The sequence below is a fragment of the Panulirus ornatus genome, chromosome 49 (genome assembly GCF_036320965.1).
Source record: "Panulirus ornatus isolate Po-2019 chromosome 49, ASM3632096v1, whole genome shotgun sequence".
Lineage (NCBI taxonomy): Eukaryota > Metazoa > Arthropoda > Malacostraca > Decapoda > Palinuridae > Panulirus > Panulirus ornatus.
This window is the reverse complement of record NC_092272.1, coordinates 1,175,288-1,187,500: the sequence shown is the minus strand read 5'-3', so window position 1 is coordinate 1,187,500 and position 12,213 is coordinate 1,175,288. Positions and strand designations below refer to the sequence as shown.

General features: G+C 41.5%; 1 protein-coding gene across 1 annotated transcript in view; it reads left to right on the top strand.

Annotated features, from left to right (window-relative positions):
* LOC139764249 (uncharacterized) overlaps positions 1-12,213 on the top strand; it is a 99,561-nt gene that overhangs the window by 24,785 nt on the left and 62,563 nt on the right. The window contains 2 exon segments of the mRNA XM_071690748.1: positions 6,893-7,110; positions 8,348-8,601. Coding sequence (XP_071546849.1) covers positions 6,904-7,110; positions 8,348-8,601 — 461 coding nt within the window. The 5' untranslated portion in view covers positions 6,893-6,903.

The following is a 12,213-nucleotide window of genomic DNA, read 5'->3' as shown; positions in this document are numbered from 1 at the left end:
TTTTTCCTTTCCTTTTTCTTGGCAAAAAATACACAAAAAATTACCGCCAGACATGGCCATTAATTTTGGGACGCCATTTGCCGAGCCAGTTATCACGCCATCGTGCGGCTCATTTGGCTAGTTTGGAGAAAGAATTTACGCCAATTTGGCGTGAAAATAGCATGGCCACTTTGGCTAAGGATTGAGACACACACACACACATGCCAGATTAGTGCTTTATATAATAGTATTTTTAGGTGATTAGAGGAGTATTTTGCATGTCTTGTCACAATTCCAGTAGCTGTAATATCACTCTTTGTTAATAGCGTTTATACAGGGATGTGTTGTTGGATGTAGCCTGTTATTATTTTTTTTTTTTTTTATACTTTGTCGCTGTCTCCCGCGTTTGCGAGGTAGCGCAAGGAAACAGACGAAAGAAATGGCCCAACCCCCCCATACACATGTATATACATACGTCCACACACACAAATATACATACCTACACAGCTTTCCATGGTTTACCCCGGACGCTTCACATGCCTTGATTCAATCCACTGACAGCACGTCAACCCCTGTATACCACATCGCTCCAATTCACTCCATTCCTTGCCCTCCTTTCACCCTCCTGCATGTTCAGGCCCCGATCACACAAAATCTTTTTCACTCCATCTTTCCACCTCCAATTTGGTCTCCCTCTTCTCCTCGTTCCCTCCACCTCCGACACATATATCCTCTTGGTCAATCTTTCCTCACTCATTCTCTCCATGTGCCCAAACCATTTTAAAACACCCTCTTCTGCTCTCTCAACCACGCTCTTTTTATTTCCACACATCTCTCTTACCCTTACGTTACTTACTCGATCAAACCACCTCACACCACACATTGTCCTCAAACATCTCATTTCCAGCACATCCATCCTCCTGCGCACAACTCTATCCATAGCCCACGCCTCGCAACCATACAACATTGTTGGAACTACTATTCCTTCAAACATACCCATTTTTGCTTTCCGGGATAATGTTCTCGACTTCCACACATTTTTCAAGGCTCCCAAAATTTTCGCCCCCTCCCCCACCCTATGATCCACTTCCGCTTCCATGGTTCCATCCGCTGACAGATCCACTCCCAGATATCTAAAACACTTCACTTCCTCCAGTTTTTCACCATTCAAACTCACCTCCCAATTGACTTGACCCTCAACCCTACTGTACCTAATAACCTTGCTCTTATTCACATTTACTCTTAACTTTCTTCTTCCACACACTTTACCAAACTCCGTCACCAGCTTCTGCAGTTTCTCACATGAATCCGCCACCAGCGCTGTATCATCAGCGAACAACAACTGACTCACTTCCCAAGCTCTCTCATCCCCAACAGACTTCATACTTGCCCCTCTTTCCAAGACTCTTGCATTTACCTCCCTAACAACCCCATCCATAAACAAATTAAACAACCATGGAGACATCACACACCCCTGCCGCAAACCTACATTCATTATTATTATTATTATTATTATTATTATTATTATTATTATTATTATTATCAGTAGTAGTAGTAGTAGTAGTAGTAGTAGTAGTAGTAGTAGTAGTAGTAGTATTAGTATTATTATTATTATTGTCATTATTATTATTATTATTATTATTATTAGTAGTAGTAGTAGTAGTAGTAGTATTAGTATTATTATTATTATTGTCATTATTATTATTATTATTATTATTATTAGTAGTAGTAGTAGTAGTAGTAGTAGTATCGGTATTATTATTATTATTATTATTATTATTATTATTATTATTATTATTATTATTATTATTATCATTATTAATATCATTATTATTATTATTATTATTATTATTAATATTATTATTATTATTATTATTATTATTATTATTATTATTATTGTTTTTGTTGTTGTTATTATTATTATTATTATTATTATTATTATTATTATTATTATTATTATTATTATTACTATTATCATTATTATCATTATTATTATTATTATTCCTATTTAGTTGCTTATGCTAAAATTGGACATCGTTGGTATGCTCTTTTATTCATCTGTAATTATTTGACGTAGTTATAGGATGATTATATGATTTGGAATTATATAATTTCATCATTTATGATTGCTGCAGGCGCCAGTTTTCTATGAGATTCGTGGTGTGGCCCAGGACCACTTTCTATGAGTGTCTTGGTCTAAACCAGGACCATTTTCTGTGAGTCTTGGTCTTAACCAGGACCATTTTCTATGAGTCTTGCTCTAAACCAGGGCCATTTTCTATGAGTCTTGCTCTAAACCAGGGCCATTTTCTATGAGTGTCCTGGTCTTAACCAGAACCATTTTGTATGAGTCCTGGTCTTAACCAGGACCATTTTCTATGAGTCTTGGTCTTAACCAGGACCATTTTCTATGAGTCGTCGTCTTGACCAGGACCATTTTCTATGAGTCCTGGTCTAAACCACCATTTTCTATGAGTCCTGGTCTTAATCAGGACCATTTTCTATGAGTCCTGGTCTTAATCAGGACCACTTTCTATGAGTACTGGTTCCTAACCAGATCCATTTTCTATGAGTCCTGGTTCTTAACCAGATCCATTTTCTATGAGTCTTAGTCTGAACCGGGACCATTTTCTATGAAAGATTGCTCGTACGACCACAGACTTTTCTGAAGGCTCTTGCCACCCCGAAGGCTCTCCGGCACATCCAGTCGCAGGGGAATGTGGACTTCCTTGAAGTGCGAACTTCTCTGACGAGGGACAGAGTGACCCTCCACTTGAGGAATAGCTTCGAAGTAGGTGGAGACTGGTGAAGAGATGACCGAAGTGGCTTGTTATACGAGAGACAGTTGCTCTGATTTTCCCTCCCCCATTTGAACTGTTTGCTTGTTAGTCCCTCACCAGTCAAGATATATATCTCGCTTTTCGTCTTACTGTAGCTTGTTAGAGTGTGCTTGCCTGTTAGAGTGTGCTTGTATATGGTTGCGAGCCACGTCTTCAAGCACAAGTCTGTTGCTGTATACGAAGACATGTTTCATGGCATCCCCTTGGAAACATGATGGTATGATTTGATGTGTTTTTTTTTTTTAACTCGATCTATAAGGGTCAGGTCAAAGGCCTGCATGACCTTGATGTGTCAGGTCAAAGGGTTGGGTGACCTTGATGTATTAGGTCAAAGGGTTGGGTGACCTTGAGGTGTCAGGTCAAAGGGTTGGGTGACCTTGGTGTGTCAGGTCAAAGGCCTGCGTGACCTTGAGGTGTCAGGTGAAAGGCCTGTGTGACCTTGAGGTGTCAGGTCAAAGGTCTGCGTGACCTTGAGGTGTCAGGTCAAAGGCCTGTGTGACCTTGAGGTGTCAGGTCAAAGGGTTGGGTGACCTTGATGTGTCAGATCAGAGGCCTGCGTGACCTTAATGTGTCAGATCAAAGGCCTGCGTGACCTTAATGTGTCAGGTCAAAGGCCTGTGTGACCTTGAGATGTCAGGTCAAAGGCCTGCATGACCTTGATGTGTCAAGTCAAAGGCCAGCATGACCTTGGTGTGTCAGGTCAAAGGCCTGCATGACCTTAATGTGTCAGGTCAAAGGCCTGCATGACCTTAATGTGTCAGGTCAAAGGCCCTCATGACCTTGAGGTGTCAGGTCAAAGGCCTGCGTGACCTTGATGTGTCAGGTCGAAGGCCTGCGTAACCTTGATGTGTCAGGTCAAAGGCCTGCATGACCTTAATGTTTCAGGTCAAAGGCCTGCATGCCCTTAATGTGTCAGGTGAAAGGCCTGCATGACCTTAATGTGTCAGGTCAAAGGCCTGCATGACCTTAATGTGTCAGGTCAAAGGCCTGCGTGACTTTGATGTGTCAGGTCAAAGGCCCTCATGACCTTGATGTGTCAGGTCAAAGGCCTGCGTGACTTTGATGTGTCAGTTCAAAGGCCCTCATGACCTTGATGTGTCAGATCAAAGGCCTGGATGACCTTAATGTGTCAGGTCAAAGGATTACGTCAAAGGCCAGGTCATAGATTCTTGCTTAAGAGAATCTTAAAGTTGTGCTTAAGGGATAAGTGTCATAGTGTTATATTTAAGTCAGAAAAGTTTTCTTAACTTTTCCGTAATGTCTTGTGTCTTCGTATATCCATTTCGTCTCTTTTCTGGGTACTATTCTGTACAATGATGACCTTTCCATCACATAAGGTAGCCTGTGAAATGGGTTTACTTTCACGAATGGTTAAAACAAATTACCACATTATCATAGGTTATTGCAGTTTTATCCCTCCCCCATCAGTTAAAGATGATAAAAATGTACAAATAAATATTACATTATAGTTACATCTTTCACTGGGTTATATATCAGTGTTCACATTAAAAAAAAAGAAATGATCGAATGTTCGTCAATCACATTCTACAAATGTAAATGCCATGGATTTGTTCTCAGCCATCAGAATGTACGTATGTATACACGGCACAACAATTATCTTTACACTCATAGGTACAAAATACGACAGGACCAAAAAAGTCTTTGAGCGTCTCAACCTCTCGCCAAGTTCTTTGGTCTAAAGATGATTTTTGTGTTGTGTTAGCGTATATAGTACACCCATCTTCACTTTTTTTTTTTCTAATAGAGCTTCCATGGTATCTATTCAGCCATAGAAAACGCTATAGAAAAGAAAAAAAAAGACGTGGTTAACACCATGAATAGGAAGCCACAGCCAACTATCCCTCGTGACGCTATGGTTCTAATGAAGCAAGTTTAGCGGGTGTTCTGGCTGGCATATTGGAGTGGTAGTGGAGAAAGGGCAAGTTAGCACGTTAAATAATAATGCCTTATCGGATAGCATGTCGAGGGTGAGGTAGTAGAGGGCATTGAGCTACTGCAGGTGCAGGAGTATGGTGGGGGAAAAGGTAAAGGAAGGTACGTTGGGTAAGACCGAGGCTTGGAAAGGAGGGACTGTGATGGTGTTGGTGGTGGTGGTAAGAGGCGTCGGACGAAGCAAGAGCGACTTGGAGCTCCTGCAGAAGGTGTGGAGGTCCCACAGCGAAACCTAGCCGAAGGTGGACGTCGGAGGATGAGGCACCAGAGAGAAACCTACCGAAGGTGGACGTCGGAGATGAGACACCAGAGAGAAACCTGCCGAAGGTGGACGTCGGAGGATGAGACACCAGAGAGAAACCTGCCGAAGGTGGACGTCGGAGGATGAGACACCAGAGAGAAACCAGCCGAAGGTGGACGTCGGAGATGAGACACCAGAGAGAAACCAGCCAGGAAGATGAGAACGTCAGAGAGTCTCGCTAGGACATCTTCTGACGGAGACATCAAAAAGGGCAGCTTGAACCTTGAGTCACATCGCCAACATTTCAGGTACAGGAGTGTTACAGCTGCCTGACTGCTTTGCTGTGTTGTTGTGTGAGATCAAACCTCCCTACAGCTCAGGAGGTGCGGGCCCTAGGCTCTAGGGCGTTCCAACTGTTGATGAGGGACCTAAGCACTGGGCCTTGGGGGGGTAGTTGGGCATGTTATCCCACCCAACCTCCCACGAGAGCCAAGGCTCCCTCTGGGGATACCCAGGGTACTTTTAAGGCCTGTGAGGTCAGGTCTGTGATGTGGGGGGCAGCTATTTCCCCAAGGGAATTTAAGAATCGTTGAAGTTTAATGTCGTATGCGTCTGACATTCCCTCACAGCTGGTGAATTAACTGGTGGACTTAAAACAATGTTGCGTCCACCTGCGACAGCTTTTGATCTGCTACAGCCAGCAGTGAGTGTAGGGTGTTAAGAAATGACCACAGCAGGTGTAGCAGATGTGTAGGATGGGCTAGCAAGACATATTTCCTGTGTTAGGTCAGGTGAGGTGACAGGCTGTTCCCTGTCACCCAATAAAAACGTCATAATAAAAGTAACAATTGTAGGGTGATCCTAGTCGTATTAACCATTTATTATATTTCGACTTGGTGTATTTCACTATTCACATAGTGTTTCTAGACTGTGCATGTACAAGTAGCTTTTAGAAATTAGGGTTTCTAGATGCACATATAGATTTTTGGGGGGACCTGCGCTAGGTGATCTATCTTTGGCTCCATCCATGCACATTCTTTGATAGGTTCTTGTTCTATGTGTATTTACTTTTTTGTGCCATCCAGCCCATCAAATGATATTGTACTTGGAGTGAGTTTTTTACGTATAAGCCTTCTTTACTGGCAAATAATTGTCAAATAATTTGATAGTTTTACTAGTTGCTGTCTTTGCATTCTTCCATTCCTTCTTATCTTTGGCTCCATCCATGAGCAATCTATGTTGGGTTCTTGCTATATTTGTATTATTATTTGTGCCATCCAGCCCATCAAACCCATTCATATTGTACTTGGAGTGATTCATTTACGTATAAACCTTCTTTACTGACAAATAATTGTCAAATAATTTGATAGTTTTACCCGTTTCTGTCTTTGCATTCTTCCAATCCTTCTATCTTTGGCTCCATCCATGAACAATCTATGTTGGGTTCTTGCTCTATTAGTATGTACTTTTTTGTGCCATCCAGCCCATCAAACCTAATGATATTGTACTTAGAGTGATTTTTTTCGTACTTGGAGTAAGTTTTTACGTATAAACCTTCTTTACTGACAAATAATTGTCAAATAATTTGATAGTTTTACCAGTTACTGTCTTTGCATTCTTCCAATTCCTTCGTCAGCAGGGAACTATTCTTTGATTCTTAGTTTCCTGTAGTGCCCTTCAGTGTTTAGATATTTTTATAAGATGATCAGTATCTTCCCTGTCTTTGTGTATGTAAATGTGACATTAAATATGTTCACTACATGTGGGAAAGTAGTAAGGTAAGAAAAAGAAAAGAGAAAGCTGTTTTGTGTGTGTATGTTTGGGGGTGTGTATGTGTATGTTTATTGGTGAGTGACGAGGCCTAGCTCTTCTCCCCCAGACTGACCATGGATGGAATTAGCGGACCACAGGACAGCCTGCAGGGGAAGCCACGGGCCAGGTAACACAGCAGGAAGGGTCCTCTTGGCCATGTCGTCTCAAAGGGCGGCCACTCGTGCGCACACAAGGGCCACGACCTCCAGAAGGGGTTTGACCACTTCTCATCCCTCCACCAGGCGACTTCGCCCGGAGGCTAAGACTTCTACCATTAATATGGATGTGAGTTTTGGACCCGAGATGCTTTATTACATATATAAAATACACTTTATTTACTTTTCTTTTGGAAAAGTAAAAAAAAAATGGGATGGATTTCCAGCCATTTAAAAAAGGAACAGAGAAGGGGGCCAAGTGAGGATATTCCCTCGTATGGTTTAGTCTTTTGTTCTTCACCCTACCTCGCTAATGCGGGAAATGGCGAATATGTATGAAAAAAAATGAATAAAATACACATTCACCTCATATCCTAAACCTAGATTAGATATTTGTAATCCACTTGCCACTAGAAGTAGTAATTTAAATAAGAAAACGTCGATTTACCTGAATTGTATCGTGGTTTTTCTATTTTAACGTGTGTTATAGTCAATAAATCTATTCGTATACATTAAGGATATTGCTTCAGGCATTTCCAGCACGCTACGCCTGAAAAAAAATATGTACATACAGTGTAGTGTTAGTAATTTGAGTGATATAAGAACAAAGCCAAGGTCAATTGGGTGAAGTGACCCCCAATATAGTTGCATGACGAAGCATGTAGAAAACGGAGGTCCAATTCCATCACAGGAATTTTGCCTTTTTATTTTCATCTCTGTCTATCCAGGGCTATAGGCTTATTATTTTTATATACATTAGAACACTAATAATTCAGATTATGTGAGAGTAAGGCATAGGATGCATTAAGAGAAGTATATTTATAGCCTTGAAATGTTGGGTAATGTTTACGGTGGAATCAAAGCATTAAGTGCAATATATCCGACTCCCATAAGAATATTTGGGTTTATGTAATCCTCTATGCCCTATATATAATTCCCAAGGAACTGTGTGTGAGGAACGCGGAAAATCAACAGTAATTTAGTCTTACAGCAGTATTACCTCTCAAAGAATGGATAGTGATGGGAAAAAAAATGGCCATACGCCATGCAATAGTAATTAAAGTTGCCACGAATTCTCTTGTGCATCATTTAGGTAGATATTTGTAGTGATTTAATCCAGCATTATATAGGATGTTTCTTATATCCTCTATACAGTTAATCTTCATGTTGTCCTTGATGATTAAGAGCTTAATGTAACCCTTGGGGATTAATATTCACCACCAGGGCCACACTAGTGTTGAGGGAGATTATAATAAACAACTATAAGATTTTCAGGACTAATATTGGTGTCTGTGGCCACAGTGGTGTAAGTTAAGACCCGAGAGTTCCAAAGTCTACCCAAGTGACTATGTCATGTCTCCCAACAGCTGGACGCCATTCGAACTCGTCGTGCTCGCCTTCAGGCCCTGACCGCCTCCATCAGGCTACCTCCTCTCACTCCCGTCAATACCCTGGGGACGCGTCGATCCCCCGTGTACGATAGAACACCACACAGAGGTCTGCCATCTGGGGAGCGACGCCTACGGCTTCGACCGAAGGCGAACCTTCCAAGTTCAGCAGCTTCCGTGAGGGCGCGGTCAGGGGGTACTAAGTTGCCGGCCCTTTCCCTCCCTCCTATGACGTTAGTGCCTCTCTCGTGCATGATTGGGGATATATCTATTCATCTATCTATATGTCTATCTGTCTATCTATCTATCTGATGCCTGTTTCCAATTGGAACTCCATCAAGGGGGTGAACAAGGCAATTGAGTTGTCATAACAGTGAACTCCAGTTGGGGTTCTGCTGGCCATGTAGGTTAAATGAGAAGTAAAATGTATAGAATTATTGTCTCAGGGGCTTGTGTTTTAGTAACCTGCAACTTTCTACCATGTTAACTTTTAATTGTTGTGCAATGAAGGTTTATGCGTATTTGGATAATGTTGTGGTAAGTTTGTTTTTTTTTCCCAGTAGGTCTTTTTTTTTTTATATGGGTCTTACCCATGGATTACAGATATCAGGTCTCATCCTGGGCCTTTGTCTAGTGACTTTGGCATTGAGATATTTTATGTACAACTGTTTTCAGTCTAAGAGTGGGCAGTCCACTGCAAAGTAATGGCACATGAGAATTTAAGCCGTACAGTGTCTTTCTGCCTTTCAGTTTTGTTTCATACACCCTTGCCCCTCATCTTGAATTTTTTTTGTACGGGAATTCAGATACTAAAATTTCAAGGCTTTTTCAGTTTATATTACAAACATATTGATTACTCTTGTGCAATATGTATGCTGCGTTTTGTGTCTTCGACTCTTGCCTATCGACTCTGACTTCTATGAAATCTCATTGGTGTTATTTCATGTAAACCAAGTTTGCCAAGCTTCTGAAGTTTCTACTAGAACACTGGCTTTCTCTAGTGCTGTAGGTATTAAAGGCTTTTTTTTTTTTCTAAATAGCATTGACCAGTAACCTTTATATAGTGACTGTCACTGTAGGACTCTTGTATTTTTTTATATAGTGACTGTCACTGTAGGACTCTTGTATTTTGGAAGTGATTTGGCTTTGTGCATCATTCTGAAAACTTTATAGAGGTAATTTACAGCACAGTGGCTATTAGTCTTGATGATTGTGTGGAAGCTAGTGCGTGTGGACAATTACAACAGGCCCATATGGATAGTGGAATGATTGAAGCCCTCACATTCCCCATTCTCAATAATTTGGAGTAAATAATCTCCCACCCTACCCATATTCCTAACCACTGTCACTACTCTCTTAATATTATGGATTTGTTTTTCACCTCTAGTCCATCCTGCTGTAAATACATTATCTCTCCTCTCAGTTGGTTTATCTGATTGCACTCTCATGAAGGTATCTTTCCCCTTCCAGCAGCCCCTTCTAAGCATAAATACTGCACCTCAATAAAGCTAGCCAGAATAACACATAAATTCATTTGTGACTCTCCTTGGGTAAATTACTGTCTCATATTTGGTAATGCTTCTTTCTCCGCCAAACACATGGCAGAGGTTATTCTTGCTGGAATGGAAGCATTTATCTCCTTTTCCTCCAAGAGAACCTCTTCATCCACTCCATGGTTCAGCCGTTCCTTTTCTGAGACCATTCAGGCAAGGGTTCAGGCATATCGAGTTGGAAAACTGTACTTCCTCCAACTTTTATCACTGCTCATAATGAGGTGAAGCATTCCTTTATTCAAAGGAAGTCTGATAATCTCTTCTCATAATCCACCAGTAGGTCTTTCTGGTCTTTAGGTAAGGGCAAAAGGCCTCTGAGAGGAATTTTATGAGGGGGAACAGTTTATTTCAGGTCTCCCTCCCTTCTCCGTTAGTCATCCAGTTTTTACGCACTACAGTTTTATGCCATGAGCTGTGAGGCCGAGAAGGGTATGGAAGATGTCTACTTCACATGTGCTTTAAGAATGTTTTAACTCTGGAGGCTTACACAGAATGTGAATGCTAATCTTCACTACATGCAAAATAATTTTTGAGATCCCATGAAATTCCTGGGTCCCCTTTTGGACACTTGGGCCCAGGAACAGTATACCCCCTACACCCCCCCCCCCCTCTTATTAGCCGTGTAAGGGCATACCTAACAACTTCTGTAACTCTAACTTTTCTTCACTTTTCCATTCTGATGGTACTATTGCTGTCGCTCCCGTAAACAAAGCAACTCTCTTTGGTTCCCATTTCTCCTCCAGCTCCACCTTGGATGACTGTAACATTCCTTCACCCCTCTGATGCTCCTCTTACTAATCCTATGCCGCTTCCAGTCATTTCTTTTTAGAATGTCCAAAGAGTGCTTCATCCTCTGGACACAAAAAAAGCTTATGATCCTGATGACATCCATCCCATGTCCTGAAAGAGTGTGCCTCTGAACTTGCACCTGTGTTTGCCTGTCTGTTCTGTTTCTGTTTAGAAACCAAAATTTTTCCATCTTGGAACCATACAGTGATATATCCCATCCCTAAGATGGGTGACTGTTCTGACCCCTCTAATTATTGTCTATTGCTTTGACATCTACCATTTCATAAGTCTTTGAGTTCCTCCTCAACTCTCATATCCTTAAACACATTGAAAATCACAGTCTTCTCTCAGATCACCAGTATGGCCTCCTTAAGGTGAGATCCACCGGTGTGTAAGATGTGTAAGATGGGTGACTGTTCTGACCCCTCTAATTATTGTCTATTGCTTTGACATCTACCATTTCATGAGTCTTTGAGTTCCTCCTCAACTCGCATATCCTTAAACACATTGAAAATCACAGTCTTCTCTCAGATCACCAGTATGGCCTCCTTAAGGTGAGATCCACCGGTGATATTCTTTCCTATCTTACTAATGTCTGGTCATCATCCCTGAAAGACTTTGGGGAACCATGTGTAGTTGCCCTTGACAAATCTAATGCTTTTGACCGTGTGTGACATCAGGGTCTCACCTCTAAGCTCCCCGCTTTTGGCTTCCCTCCCTCACGTTGCTCTTTGATATCTAGCTTCCTCTCTGGCCGATCTATGTCTGTGGTTGTTGATGGCTCAACCTCCCCCTTTCCTCCATCAACAGTGGTGTCCCTTAAGGTTCTTTCCTGTTCCCTACACTTTTTCTCCTTTTTTCAATGATTTTCTCTCCTCCTCAAATAATCCAGTGCATTCATACGCTGACTTGAACTGGATATCTCAGTGGGGTAGAAAAATCTTATTAAGTTTAATGCCTCCAAGACCCAGTCTCTTTCCATCTCTCTATTAAAAACTCATCACAACTCTCGTCTCTCCTTTGACAGTTCTGTAATTCCACCTCTTGACTCAGTGAACATACTTGTTATTACTATAATATCCACTCTTCCGTGGAAACCACACATTATTGGAATAGCTAAGTCTGCCTCTAAGAAACAGGGTGTCTTGTTTAGATGTTGAAACTTCTTCTCTTCTGAATAATTGTTCCCTTTATGCAAGGGATTGATTCGTCCTTTTATGGAGTGCTGCTTTCACATTTGCGGTGGTTCTATCTCTGAGTGCTTATTTGACAGAGTTGAGTCAAAAGTGATATGACATAAGTTGTCCTAGGCCAACTTTCACACTTGACTCCCTTGCCCAGTGCCACAATGTTGATTCACTTTCCCTCTTTTGTAGGTGTTACTTTGGTTTTTGCTCCTGAGAGCTGGCTGCTTGTGTGCACCACCACTAGCTAGACCACATGTTACTTGGCAAGCTGCTATATCACATGATTATTGTGTGGCCTGCAGCAACTCAAGGGTGA